At 58.8% G+C, this 14419-nt stretch overlaps 1 protein-coding gene across 1 annotated transcript in view; it reads right to left on the bottom strand.

Annotated features, from left to right (window-relative positions):
- The window catches only part of LOC120384944 (alpha-2-macroglobulin-like protein 1), a 58996-nt gene that overhangs the window by 3405 nt on the left and 41172 nt on the right, over positions 1-14419 (bottom strand). The window contains exons 21-31 of the mRNA XM_039504047.1: positions 11784-11905; positions 10911-10962; positions 10400-10474; positions 9762-9983; positions 8000-8081; positions 7570-7726; positions 4995-5069; positions 4120-4276; positions 2249-2460; positions 1770-1985; positions 1495-1619 (exon numbers count right to left, since the gene is read on the bottom strand). Coding sequence (XP_039359981.1) covers positions 1495-1619; positions 1770-1985; positions 2249-2460; positions 4120-4276; positions 4995-5069; positions 7570-7726; positions 8000-8081; positions 9762-9983; positions 10400-10474; positions 10911-10962; positions 11784-11905 — 1495 coding nt within the window. The remainder of the gene's footprint in view (positions 1-1494; positions 1620-1769; positions 1986-2248; positions 2461-4119; positions 4277-4994; positions 5070-7569; positions 7727-7999; positions 8082-9761; positions 9984-10399; positions 10475-10910; positions 10963-11783; positions 11906-14419) is intronic.

Below are 14419 nucleotides of genomic sequence, written 5' to 3'. Positions count from 1 at the left end.
CAAGCAGCGTTTCAGTCGCCTGCTTGTCTTCCTCACGCCACCTCTCCTCCCGTTCGCTGTGTGAGCTCTGGCACAGAGAGACGGTCTCCCTCCACTGACTCATTTCCTGTGTGGCTGGTCAGAGAATCCAAGCTCGGACTACTGTCCAAAGCGTCAACAGAGTGGTGCACTGTGGGATAGCTCCCGGAGCTACTAAGTTCGATTAGCATCCACACCTAGCCTAATTCGAGCTAGCCATGTCAAATTTAGCATTACTCCACCTGCCGGGGTGGAGTACCAAATTCGAACTAAAGAGCCCTCTAGTTCGAATTAAATGGCTTCCTGGTGTGGACGGTTGAGCGGTTAGTTCGAATTAACGATGCTAAATTCGAATTAAAGTCCTAGTGTAGACCAGGCCTGAGTCAGATGGAGTGGGGCCGAGCTAAGGAGAGAGCAGGGGGCCCAAGCTAAGCTGATGGGAGCGGAGCTGCAGCCCAAAAAGCCAGAGCACAGCCCAGAGAGAGCAGCCCTGCCCTGGGAGCAGAGCGGTAGCAACTGGAGCCAGAGAGGCCAGAGAAGCAGCCCAGGGAGCTGAAGGCAGAGCAGCAGCAGCAGCCGTGCTGAGGCAGAGCGGAGCTGGAGCAGTCCGGAGCTGGGTGCGGTGAGTAGCTGGGGAGAGCGAGGGGGACCCTGGGCAGTGGGCCCAGCACAGGGAGATGCCTCAGCCAAGAGGCCCTACAGGCCAGACTGGGAGGGGGATCGTAACCCTGACAGGGTGGGGGTGACGCTGGGGAGAAGGGTTCTGCCACCCAGAGCCTGAGGGCGTGTGGCCACCGCCAGAGCAAGTGTCCAACCCGCAGCGTCCCTGCAGCACAGCCAGGGCCTGAGGAGGAGGCCTGGGACCTACAAGGAACAGACTGTGAACTGCCCTGACGTTCCAGAGACACTGGTTGTGATGTTCCCTGCCACAGAGCCGCGTAATGTGTTTTCCTTTAACCTTTCCCATTTTTCCTTATTCTTTTTTTAAATTAAGTGTTAATTAAATAACTTGTATTTGCTTTAAATTGTATGATGTGATCAGTGGGTCAGGGATGTGCGCAGTGCAGAGAGTACCCCGGAGTGGGGACACCCTAGCCCCTGTCCTGGGTGACCACAGCAGGGTCCTGCCTTGTTGGGGTTACAAGGGCAGAGAGGTAAAGGAAGTGGGAGCGAGGACTCAGATCCTTTCGCTAGCCCACTTCACCGGGGTAGTGCAGAAGCCAGGAAAGTTCCCCACAATAGCGGGACCATTCCCCCGCTTACATGTCCATTAGATCAGCCCCGAGACCAGCCCTTTAGCCCCTGGCACATTCCAAGGGGCCGCCGCCTCTGCCCCGAGCCCTGTGGGGGGATAGCTCCCCCGGCGATGGATTCCTGCAGTGGGGTGGCTCTGCCCCGGCCATTTCCCCGCTGCCTGGGGCCTGCCCCTGCCCCCGGGCGCTCGGACCCAGCGGGGGTGGGGGCTGGGGCTCGTACTGGGTGTGCAGCACGAGGCTGAAGCGGGATGTGGCGCTCTCGGTGCACTCCTTCGGCTCCGTCTCCACCCGCAGGTCAAAGGTCGCGGCGCTCTTTGGGGGCGGCACGTTGTAGCGCAGGATCAGCTGGGAGACAAGCAAGAGGGTTGGGGCAGAGCCTGCTGCCTCCGCCACCGCAGATCAGAGCCTGGGCCCAGAGCCAGGCGCCGTGGGGCAGGGCAAGGGCACAGCCAGTCACCGCTGGGCCGGCTGGGCCCCAGGGGCTCCTGCACTCACCTGCACAAAGACACAGCCCTCGCCGCTGGCCCGCACCGTGTACTGCCCGGGGATCTCCTGCAGGGCTGCTCGCTGCAGCACCAGCCGGTTGGCGTTGTCCACATGGAATTGCTGCCGGGCCCCGGCCTGGGAGCTCACCGTCACCGACACAGCCCCGCTTGCGCTGTACGTCAGGGCCGCATATTTGGCCAGGGCCTGCAGGGCCACCACCGTGTCCTGGGGAGGAGAGTCACCGAGCTACTGTCACGCTCTGGGGAGAGGAGCCCGGCTCAGACTCACTGCAGCAGGATCGGGACCTGCCGGAGCGCTGACACCGGGACCCCGGCTCCCAGCCCCTGAGGGCAGGGGGCTCTGCACCCAGGACTCCCTCTCCCAGGAAGGGCCCCGGCCCTGATATGGAGATGCAGCTCTCGGGGGGCTCCTTGCTCCTTTCTGCACCAGACCCCCAGCGCTGGTTTGCCCGAGGGCAGGGGTGTTACCTGCGTGGATTCGAAGCCCCCCCAGGGGTTCTGCTGCTTGCTTAGCCAGCGGACGATCTGGGTGGCGGTCGTCATGTCGGCAGCAGACACGTTGGGCAGGGAGAGATACGCCAGGAGCACGTAAGCCGTCATCTCCACCGAAGGAGCCTGGGTCCCATAGGGGCTGTACAGGGACTTTCTCTGCCAGTGGAGCTGTCCCCCTAGGAGAGCGGCTGAGGGAAGGGCAGCCCCACGGCTGCAGTTACAACACAGTGGGTCACCTGTTTGCTTTCCAAAGGGGCCCCAGGGGCTTCCCAGGCCAGAGGGGCGCCTGCTCCCCACTGAATGCAGCCACCTCTGGGGCAGGACACGGCAGGTGATTCACAGCGCACAGGAGGGCTACACAAGTGTAACACGACACCCCTGGGTGGGCTGTCAGCAGGGACTGAACCCTGGACCTCTGAGTCGAAACCTCTTAGCCTCTGCTGCCTGAGCTACAAGCTGAGCTCCACTGGGTCACAGGGTCTTCGGACCTTGCAGACGGTTCCTGTAACCTTTTACCCTAGTGTGCCCCCCCTCCGTGCCCCCAGGAGCAGAGCCTCCTCTCCTGGGGGCAGGAGTCTGGTGGTGCTCCCAGCAGTTCTGACCTGCCTTGGGGTTGGGCAGGAAGTGACACATACAACTCGCAGGCACAGACCAGCTGCAGTTGCTGCGCCGGGGCTTGGAGAGAAGGGACCTTTCACCTGTGCCGAGACACGACAGAGCCGCCCGGACCACGCAGGCAGCTCCTCTCTGTGGCGGGATGTCTCCCCAGGGCCCGTCAGGAACCGAGCACACCAGGCCTCAGCTCCCAGCACAGCTCAGTCTGAGCTCGAATGGAGCCGAGGAGATGCACAGAGATCACTGCGGCATGTTCATGACGAGTGTGAGGGCCCCAGCCTGGGACTCCCAGCGCCCTCTGGCATCCTGCCGAGGGCTCCTTCAGCTCAGCACCAACGCGCAGCAGCGCCACCTCCTGCGTCCCCAGCCACACTCCCAGTGGGCCTCAGGCCTCCCATGGGACCTGCCGCCCTATGGGGAGCTGGCCCCAGGCTGCATCGCTCACACCGGGGCTGGGCTGGGAATGGCACAAACCCAAGGGCATCTGTGCAGGGACAGGCTGGGGGAACTGGAGCTGGGGGATGGGCAGCCTCCCATGGGTCCATGGGGGGAACATGGTGCAGACCAGGGGGCACCCAGAGATCTGCTTCCCTGTACAACCCCCTCTCCCAGAATCGGCAGGGCCTAGCCGGACGCCAGCCCAGTGCAGCCTGTTCCTCCCAGTATTAGCCAGGCCACGCTGAGAAGCCTCAGGCAGGGACTCCCCAGCTGGGATGTCCCCAACACAGGATGGGGGCTGGGATCCTGCGGCATCTCCCCAGGGCTCGGTTACGGCCCATCCCCCTGGGAGCTGCCTACGCAAGGCCCTGCCCCACGGGGTCTGAGCCCACTGGACCCATCACGCTCCTGGCCCGGGCGCTTTAGAGGGCTGGGTTGGGACATGGGGCTGTGCCCCTCTAGGCTCTCAGCTCCGATCCCCCCAGGCTGGCAGCGACCCAGCCTCGTCCCCCTTCGCTCCGTGCGCTGGGCCCTGGGAAATGGCGGGACGATCTCACTCCAGCTCTGAGGGGAGAAGTGTCCCCACGACAGAGCCCGGCGCGTCGGCCCCTCGCTGGCAGCCTCAGCAGAGACCACGGACTGACTGGGCCACGGAGACCCAGCTCCCCTGCCAGGCTGAGGAGGCCCCGGGGCAGGGGGCAGCTGGGTGGGCAGGGCCGTGGGGGGCAGCTGGCCCTGCCCTGGGCCCAGAGGCCGGCAGCGAGGGGAGCACTAGAGCGAGGTGCTGCCGGTACCGGCGCTGACGCTGTGCTGGGCCAGGCGCTGCAGGAGGGCGTCCCGCAGCTCAGTGCTCCCCGCCAGCCCGAAGGCGTAGGCCAGCAGCGCCTGCGTGTAGAGGTCGCTGGTGCTTGACTCCCGGAGGCACTGGAGGGCCCTGGTCACCGTGGGGTCCTGGGACGGGGGAGACACCGAACAGACTCCCCATCAGGCTGAGCCGGCCAGAGGAGACGCCCCGCGCCTGGGTGTGTCCCCCGGCAACCAACCCATGCGGCCCTAATACCCCCTCCCGCCAGCCTGTCGTCACCTCCCCGATCAATCCCCCCCCCCCACCTGCACCCTGCGCCCCACAAACCTCGCCAGACCCCCTCCCCCGAGCACTAGACACCGAACAGACTCCCCGTCAGGCTGAGCCGGCCAGAGGAGACCTGCCGTGCCTGGGTGTGTCCCCCCGGCACCCACCCCACGGGGCCCTAACACCCCCTCCCACCAGCCTGTCGTCACCTCCCCCGACTCATCCCCCCACCGCCACCCACAGCCTGCGCCCCACAAACCTCGCCAGACCCCCTCCCCCGAGTACTAGACACCAAAACAGCCCAGCCCCTCCCTGACCTGCTGAATCTTCCTCCTACCCAAACTCCCAGCCCAACTCCCCACAGCACCCTGACTCCCGCCTTGGTACCAATCCAGCCTGACCTGTCAACTTCCCTTCCCCCCACCAACCCGCCTCTTCACTGCCCCAACAGCACCTTGACCCCCAACTTTGTACGAATCCCCCCACTGACCTGTCAACTCTCCCCCCACTAACCCACCTCTCCACTGCCCCCCACAGCACCCTGACCCCCTCAAACCCTGCCGGCCCCTCCCCTGAGACAGCCGGGCTTGGCCTCACCGTGAGCGGCTGCCCCAGCTCCAGCAGCACCACCGTGATGTAAGCCGAGACAGAGAGCTCGTCCACCACGCCGCCCTGAGGGGGATGGAGACACCATGAGTCGGCTCAGACCGAGCTGCGGGGCACATTGCCTGGAGCAGGTGAGATGCTGCTCAGAACAGGCCCATTGGGACAGAAAAGAACCAGCTCCAGTGCTCCGAGTGGCTGGATTTGGGTCCTGCCTCCTGCTGGTTCCTGCCAGGCCCATCTGGATCCCAAGCAGCTGCCCCAGTTGTAGCAGCCAAGGAAGCCACACTGTGGCAGTGAGTTCCACAGACTAATTCAAGAGAAGTGGTAGCAGCTGCATTGCCAGGGCTGTGCTAGTGCCAGTGTAGGAGGCAGGCCTGCATTTTCACCTCAGACAGTATTTTAGGTTTTGCTTGTCTGTTTGAGTCTTACTAATCTGTGTGCAAAAAGGAGAAAGACGCTGTTAGAAAAATAGGCCAATACAAGCCTGTTAGCAAGACTAGGCCCTTAGCATAGGTAGAATCAAGGCCCTTAGCATAAGTAAAATCAAGGCCTTAAAATGCAAGCAGAGAGAAAAGCCTGTGTCAGCTATTATCAGTTTATGCTTGGTTTGTACTAGTTCATGCTTATCAGCTAGGCCCACGCTTGGCGTAACATATGTGCAGCTGTCTTTTTATGCTTATGGCCAAAAGCAGTTAGCCTAATGGGTCATCTTCTCATGCATGAAGCCAAAAGTAGTTAGTATGATAGTATAGGAGGTCAAAGGAGATATCTTATGTTTTCCTTACAATGATAAATGTATCCGTACAGCTGCACCCTTATCATGATGAATGTATCCTCAACAGCTGTATGTCTCTTGTAGCCCCCACAAAATGATATATGTATCCTGCGTACCCAATTATCCCCTAATAGATACATGTACAGGGTCTATAGGTCAACCAAATGACGTAGACAAACGTAGGCTAAGTTGTTTGTTACCGGCTATAAAGGTAGGCCGCTTGGCCATGAAAGGTGTGTCTCTTTCTCTGGCACTAGCCGAGAGGAACACCCGCTCAGCTGACCGATCAATAAAGGGTGTGGTACTTGTCTTCCTGTCTCCGTGCCTCCTTGGTGTAATTAGGTAAGCTCCGGGGGGAAAACGAGCCCTTTTGGCTAACAACACTGTGCACGTTGCTTCTGCCTGGCCACTCCCAGGGGGGCTTGTTAGTATAGTGGGAACAGCTAAGGGCAGTTGAAGTGTTACCGGGCATGGTGGAGTGGAATATACGGGCACACACTGGAAGATGGCCGCCACTCCCAGCTCAAGGCAATTGAGGAGGGGGGAGAGGGCAAAGAGGGACTGGGGGAAGGTATAAAACACTGAAGGCCAGAGAAAGGCCCCCTCACTCCTCACCCCTCCCAAAAGAGGTGGGCCGAAGACCCCAGACAAACAACGCCCAAAAGGGAACATGACCATAAGGTGTAAGGGGGGACTGTGGGCAGCATTGCTGGTATAATTACGCCTGCTGAGAAGGTGGGGATGGGACACGGAAACAAGGCTCTGCGGTGTCAGAGTTATGGGACACTTGCTTGCTGGAAAATAACCCCAATAGCCCTCTGGAGTGGGGGGAAGTGCCCCACTCCCTGTGAGTGTGGGCTGTGGCAGGCCAGGGTGCCAGCACAGACAGGGAGCCAATCAAAGAAGGGCTTATTGTGAGCCAATCAGGGCCCAGTTTGGAGACATCCAATCAGGGCCAGGCTCAGACATATATAAAGGCTGCTCAGCGCAGGTGCAGTCAGTCTGTCCCAGGCTTTTGAGAGGGGAAGGTTAGTTCCTAAGGGTGGAGACTAGCACCATGGACAGCGCAGTGCTGGCCAGGCTCCAGAAGGCTAGGGAGCTTCAGCCTGTAGCTGCTAGGCTGCAGGCCCTGAAGGGAAGGGCCTAGCAGGTGCAAGGAGCCATAGGGGAAGTGGCCCAGGGAAACAGACAGAGGAGGGGAGAGAAGGAGGATGGTGAGGCTGATGCCAGAGAGTCCCTGGGCTGGGACCCAGAGTAGAGGGTGGGCCTGGGTCCCCCCTTGCAGTACACCCAGCCATTGGCAGTAGGGAGCGGCCACTGTACTACGCCAGATCCCTGACAAGAGGGACTGGACTCAGAGGGCAGTGGGATATAGTGGCTGGGGTGTAGGACTGCTGATCACTGACCCCCAGAAGGGGGTGCAGATGGACTAAGGGGGACTGAGCCGCGTGGGGAGTTGTGGGACTCACATGACTTCAGGGCTGGGCTGGGCCCTGCCCCTCAGGCTCTCCATGCCAGGCAATGAGTGTGGGGTCTGCTCAGTGCCTGCGGGGAGACTGGGCTGTGCAGGAGCCGGGGGCGCTGGGCCAGGGCTGCTCCCTCGTTCGGTGCAATAACCTGCTGCCCCGGCCGTTCCAGCCTTTCAGCCGTCGCTAAAAACCCAGGGGAATCCCCCAACCCGAAACGGGTCACAACAACCAGCTGCCATGAGGGGCCCCCATCCCCTTCCCCAGCTTGTCCCCCGACTCCCCCCTTCCCCCATGCCATCAGCCTGTGCCCCCAGCCTCCCACCTGCAGGGCGTTGTTCAACAGCTTCCCCACACTGCGGAAGCAGCCGGTCTTCCGCTGGTGGCGCTGCAGCCACCTTAGGGCGTCCTCTAGGTGCTTCTCGTCGATGGAGATGTAGGGCCTGGCCTGGCCAAAGGACTTGAGAACGAAGGCCGTCAGCCTGGGCGGGGAGAGACCCCGTGAGAGGGACACTCTGCAGGAGATGCGGCGGGCAGGAGGGAGGTGTGGGGGGGATTGGGCTGGGGGGTCAGCATTGTGGGGGTGAGCAGAGCTGTCAGGGGAGCCCGGAACGGGGTTGGGGTTCGAGTGAGTACGTGGGGCAGAGCTGTGTGGGGAGCAGGACTGGAATAGCAGTGGGGCTGGGGGTCAGGCTGCAGCCAGAAGGCCCAGCCCACCCAGAGCCCTGACTCGCCCATGCCGTGCGGCCCCTCACCAGGTGTTACCCCTGGCTTTGCTCTTCCTAGAGACGCTGTAAGAGCCGTCGTTGTGCTTATAGAGCAGCTCGCGCTGGTAGCCTGTGGGGATGGGAGAGAGACAGCGAGTCTTGGATCCACTCACCCCCAGGGGCTAGAATCCACCCCCAGCCTGCGCCCCGTGGGGCCCGCTAGCCCTCCCCTCCCCCACGGCGCTGAGACTCAGAGATTCCAGGGATCGGTTTTAATAGGGGGATGGAGTTACGGCTGAACACAGGCCTGTGACGTTATGAGTGTAATATAATATTTCATTGGAAGGTGACAGGGCCAGAAAGAGTTAATTAACTCACAGACTGACCTGACTCATGGGTGAACCTTATGGACTGGTTAGGAAGATATGTAAATGAATAGAGCTTTGAAATGCAAGTCTGCATTGTTAGAGAGCTCACGGGGAGATGTTTGCTCAGGTCTTGTGATGTAAGCAAACAAGTCTTGTCTATTGCTATAGCTTCAATTCAAAGATCAAAAAGGGAATATTAACATTTATGATGATACTTGAGGGAAATAGTATTATTGTCTGTGTGTCTCTTTGAAGGTTGTAGTAACCTGTATCTGAACTGTTTAATGGATAAATTACCCTGTGCTATTGTTTTCTCAGGCCAAAAGGCAGCTGGAAATGTATAAGAACCCTGGGACATGATCCTTCTTCATCTCAGATCTGCTTTGGGTTTCGAGAGGGGGAAACCTTAAGCCATAAGGATTGAGATCCCCAGTCACTGACTGGAGCCACCCTGAATATGGACATTGAACTATAGCCTATGGACTATTTCTAAAAGGACTTTTGGCAACTACAAGCTCATTTCTACTATGTATCTGAACCTCAAGAATTGAATTCAAGTCTGTCTGTATATTGATCTTTTAACCGATTCTTTCCTTTTTTAATAAACTTTAGCTGAGTTAATAAGAATTGGCCATAAGCGTGTATTTTGGATAAGATCTAAGTTATAATTGGACCTGGGTATCTGGCTGATCCTTTGGGATTGAAGAACCTTTTCTTTTATATGATGAAGTAAGATTTTCAGGAAACATCATCATATCGGACAGGTGTGTCTGGACGAAGGCCTGAGGCTGGGCACTTTAAGGGAACTGTGGTGTTTGGACTTCTGAGTAACCAGTGAGGTACTAGAGAAGCTGGTTTGTGCTGACTTGGTAAATCTAAGTATTGGAATATCCACCAGCGTTTGGAGTTTGTCTGCCCCGTTCTGCTTGCAGTTCACCCTAATTGAGTGACCTCAGCTGGCTCCCACAGGCAGCACAGTCACAGAGCCCTGATCGCCCCAAACCCACCAGTGCCCCAACCTGGGGCTGGAACCCAACCAGCGCCCCCTAGAGGGGAAAGGGCTCCTCTCTCATTCCCTGAGTCAAACAGTCCTTATGACCTGGGCCTCGGAACAGGTGCCCCAGAGAGGAAAGGCCAAGGATCATAGAATATCAGGGTTGGAAGGGACCTCAGGAGGTATCTAGTCCAATCCCCTGCTCCAAGCAGGACCAATCCCCAGACAGATATTTGCCCCAGATCCCTAAATGGCCCCCTTGAGGATTGAGCTCACAACCCTGGGTTTAGCAGGCCAATGCTCAAACCACTGAGCTATCCCTCTCCCCAAATGAACATTGCTACCCCCTAATCTGGGGCTGGATTGGAATCCGGGCCGAGGTGGCATGAACAGGGCCCTCACATGGCCCCGCCTTGCCCTGGGGGTGCTGGGGCGGGAGGACACTCACCGCTCTGGAGGAATCCCTGGGCCTTGTCTCTGATCTCTGGGCTCAGCTGCCTGCTCTTCTCCAGGTACTGATGGATGTAGATGTTGGGAACGAACCAGAGCATGTTCTGCTCTCCATCGCTGTAGGGTATGGCCAGCAGACGGTCCATGTTCTGCTCTCCATCGCCGTAGGGCATGGCCAGCAGACGGTCTATGTTCTGCAGAGCTGTGCCCACTATGTCTCCTGGCACCAAGAGAGTCGAGGGAGCAGAGAATTATCAGGCTGCGCAACAGCTATCCCATCCTCAACACCATGTGAGTGGAGCCCTGGCACGGGGGGGCCCAGAGCCCCCAGTTCAATTCAGGCCTGGTGGGGTTACGTGGATACGTGGTGATGAATGGCCAAGACACCAATGCCCTGGCACAGCTTCATGGCATCATGAGTCTATTGCGGGAGTCTATTGCCCCTCACTGGGGACGAGGCCCTGCAGCACAGACTGCAGGGACCAGTCCTGCCCTGGCCCCAGACACCCACTAGACCTCATTGGTCTTTTCCATCCGTGATGCCCCGGCCTCTCTGATCAGAGCGCTGGGCCACAGACAGGCCGGCTGGCGAAGGGCACCGTGCCCTGGCAGGGATGGGGCAGGGGAATTCCTTACCCAGGACAGTCACGTGGGCCCGCTCGGACCCCGCCAGGACGTTCGCAGGCAGCTGCAAGGAGATTTCTTCGGAGGCTGCGTAACACGAAGGCAAAGACACACCGTTAAAGGCCTGTTGGGAACCTGCCCCTGGCTCCAGCCAGTCAGATCCCTCCATTCCTCACCGTCCAGGGCTCTTGTACACACGGGGGCCAGGCTGCAGGGGAGAGGAGCTGGTGTAAAAGGGGCCCAGTCAGACTCGGGAGCAGGATCCGGACGTGCTCAAGCCTTCGGCCTGTGGCAGACGGTTCCATAACTGCCCACTAGGGGGTGCATCTTCCCCAGCAACTGGGCCTGGACCCTGTCCCAGGCAGGACATTGGCCTGGATGCCCCCTGGTCTGGTCCGGCCTGGCAGCTCCTGTGCCTCTAGCTGGGCCATCCAGCGGCTCAGCCATCACTGACGTGCCGCAGCCAAGAGACTCCCCGTGTTAGTGACACCCACTGAGCCCCGCACAGGCGCTGGGAACCTACCTTCCTGGCAGAGCAGGGAGCTGTGCGCCTTCTCCTCCAGGATCCCCCCCGGCTGTGGGGAAGGAGCATCAGACAGAAGGTCAGGAGAAGGGACCGCGCACGTCACAGCCTGACAGGGCCTGCTGGGTCAGCCAGTGCCGCTAGCCAGGGCAGGATCATCCCCTACAGCCCGTGCTGTGGGGCTCGGGCACATCCAGCTCTCAGCGCCCCAGCGATGGGGCTCCCGTCCCTTCCCTGGGGAGACTGTTCCCAGCCCAGCAGATCTAGCAGGTTCCTCCTCTTCAGCGCAGAGCTTCCCTCTGCTAGTTCCTCCGCCCCTCGAGCCCTCCCATCAGGGGCGGCTCTAGCCATTTCGCTGCCCCAAGCACGGGGCACGCTGCGGGGGGCGCTCTGCCAGTCGCCGGTCCTGCGGCTCCGGTGGACCTCCCGCAGACATGCCTGCGGATGCTCCACCGAAGCCGCGGGACCAGCGGACCCTACGCAGGCCCGTCTGCAGGAGGTCCACTGGAGCCGCCTGCTGCCCTCCCAGCAACCGGCAGAGCGCCCCCTGCGGCAAGCCGCCCCAAGCACACGCTTGGCGTGCTGGGGCCTGGAGCCGCCCCTGCCTCCTGTGTGTCACACTCAGCCACCCCCCTTGGGGTAACCCCTGTCTCTGTCTGCCCCAGGACTCTCCCGCCCGCTCCCTGATCTCGCTGGGACGGGGCCGTGTTATGGGGCAGTGGAGGTCGGGATCCAGGACACAGACGGCGCGGTGCTGGGGCATTGTTCTTTGTCCTGCCACAGAAAATAATCACAAGTGCAGACTCAGCCCACGGCCACCAGGGGGTGAGACCCAGGCCCCAGATCTGCCCAGAGGCCCCGACAGACACTGACCTGGACCAGCAGGGGCTTTATCACGGTGTCCACTCGCCCTTGGGCCGGCACCACGGCCAGCTCTGTGCCGCACAGCTCCTCGGTGTGCAGAGCCTCAGCGCTGACGGTGAAGTTCACCTCCCCTGCCGAGCAAGGTGGGAGACGCCCCCATTAGACAGACCAACACCCCTGCCCGAGGCAGAGAGGAGCCCGGGTCCAAGGGGGGAGAATAGTGGAAGGGGGAGGGGAGAGCGTGGTGAAGAAGGGAGAGAAAAGGAGAGAAACAGAGAAAATGGAGAGAGAGAATGGGGGTGTGATAACTGAAGGGGTGGAGGTAGCTCCCTTTTATGGACACCCAGCCAGCCACTTAGCTGTAAAATCCCTCTTGGTGGCTGTTCTCTGGTTGTTTACCTGGCAGGGTTAAAAAAGTCCCCCAGGTAAAGAAAAGGGCACCTGACTGAAAGAGCCAATGGGGAGGCTAGAACTTTTTAAAACTGGGAAGGAAACTTCCATGTGTGTCTGTGGTTGTTCTCTGGAGAGGGGGGAACAGAACAAAGGCAGGACCATGACTATGCTATAAGCAGCTTTAAGCCAGAGCTGAGACATCATCAGATTGTACCTAGATTTACTGATTTGAACCCCAAACGTGTAAGTAAATTAGGAATGTTTAGAAAGGACACAATTATGTTTTTTCTGTTTGTTTTTTAAGGCTTGTGGTCTCCTCTGTGCAAACCCCAGATGCTTTTGTTTGCTTGTAACCTTTAAACTGAACTCCCAAGAAAGCTATTTTGGGTGCTTAATTTTTTGAAATTGTCCTTTTAAAATCTAGCAAAAGCCGAAGTTCCAGATGTATTTTCTTCCTTTTTGTTTTTAATAAAATTTACCTTTTTAAAGAACAGGATTCGATTTTTGGTGTCCTAAGAGGTTTGTGCATGTTTGATTAGCTGGCAGCAATAGCTAATTTCCTTTGTTTGTCAGCTCTTCCCCGGAGGGGGTGAAAGGGCTTGAGGGTGCCCCACAGGGAGGAATTCCAAGTGTTCTGTCCTGGGTGCAAGGGGTTTGTTTTGCATTTAGGTGATGATGGCGTTTACCAAGCCAAAGTCAGAGAGAAGCTGTAACCTTGAGAGTTTGATACAAGCCTGGAGTGGCCAGTATTAATTTTTAGAATCCTTACAGGCCCCACTTCTGCACTCGGAGTGCCAGAGTGGGGATTCAGCCTTGACATGGCGGCAGAGAAGTGGGATCATTTTGAACCAGAAGCAGAGGATTTTAAAAGGACACATTTTTCCTTTTAGGTGCTTCAAAGCCAGGGAAGGTTTTTTTCCTTCTCTTTGCTGCCTGAGGGGGATCAGGCACACCAAAGGATTCACCTGCAAAGCCAGGGAGTCCAACAAGCAGTTGACTTTTTTCTTTTCTAACTTTATGGTAACAAAATAGTTAGACTAGAGTAGGGCAGTCTCATGCATGAGGTTGAGGTTGGTCATGGAAACCCAAGAGCAACCTGTCGTCCTAACCACCTGTCTTGCCCCAGCCCACTGTCAGCCAGGCGATGCTTTAAATATTATGAGCTGGGGCATATGAAGGCCAACTGCCCCAAGAGCACCAGCTGACTCATCACCCTGGGGTCCCACCAAGAGCCTTCAGGCCCAGATGTCTCGCAAACACCCCCAGAGCGAACGGAAACTGTGAGTGTGGGCAGGAGGAAAAAAACTGCGTGGAGAGCAGGGGAAGCTCTAGGCACCAGCAAAGCAAGCACCTGCTTGGGGCAGCCCATTTGCAGGGGCGGCAGGGATCCAGCCTGGGAGCTGAGAACCAACAGGGGGCCCTGGGAGCTGTAGTTCCTTGGTTAGCTCCCTGCCTATAGAGCCAGCCCTGGAGCAGGGAAAGAACTACATTTCCCAGGATTCCCTTGGTCACCACCAACTGGAAAGGAAGGAGGGGGACCTCATGCGGCCACGTGCTGTGAATGGTAGGGAGACCATATTTTAACATTGTCCAAAAAACAGGACACTCCAGGGGGAAGGAAGCCCCACCCTGCCACCATCCACTCCCTCCCACTGCCCCCCACAGAAACCCCAACCCATCCAACCCCGCCCCTGTCCCCTGATCACCCCTTCCCAGGACCCCTGCCCCCAGGACCTCACCCCTAGCTAAGCATCGCTGGTCCTTGTCCCTTGATTACCCTCCCGGGACCACTGCCCCTTGGGACCCCACCCCATCTAAGCCTCCCTTCTCCTTGTCCCCAACTGCCCCCTCCTGACACCACCCCCAACTTCCCCCAGGACTCCACCCCTACCTGTCCCCTGATAAACCCCTGGGACTCCCATGCCTATCCAACCACTGCCTGTCCCCTGACTGGCCCCCGATCCTCTGCCCCATCCAACCCCCGCTCCCTGTCCCTTGACTGCTCCCCTGGAACCGCCTACCCCTTCTCCAACCCCCCAACCCCCTTACCGTGCCATTCAGACCAGCGTGTCTGGCTCCACGCACCTCCAGACACGCTGCTGCATACATGCTGCCGTGCTCCCACACAGAGCCCACAGCCTCCCCCCAACACACACACACACCCAGCACCTGTCTTCCAGATTTGAACACCTCAAAATTCAGGAGTGCTCAAACTCAGTTTGGGCGGCTGTTACTTCATTTCTCCCAAATCA

The sequence above is a fragment of the Mauremys reevesii genome, linkage group 17 (genome assembly GCF_016161935.1).
Source record: "Mauremys reevesii isolate NIE-2019 linkage group 17, ASM1616193v1, whole genome shotgun sequence".
Taxonomy (NCBI): Eukaryota; Metazoa; Chordata; order Testudines; family Geoemydidae; genus Mauremys; species Mauremys reevesii.
This window is presented reverse-complemented; position numbering and strand designations above follow the sequence as displayed.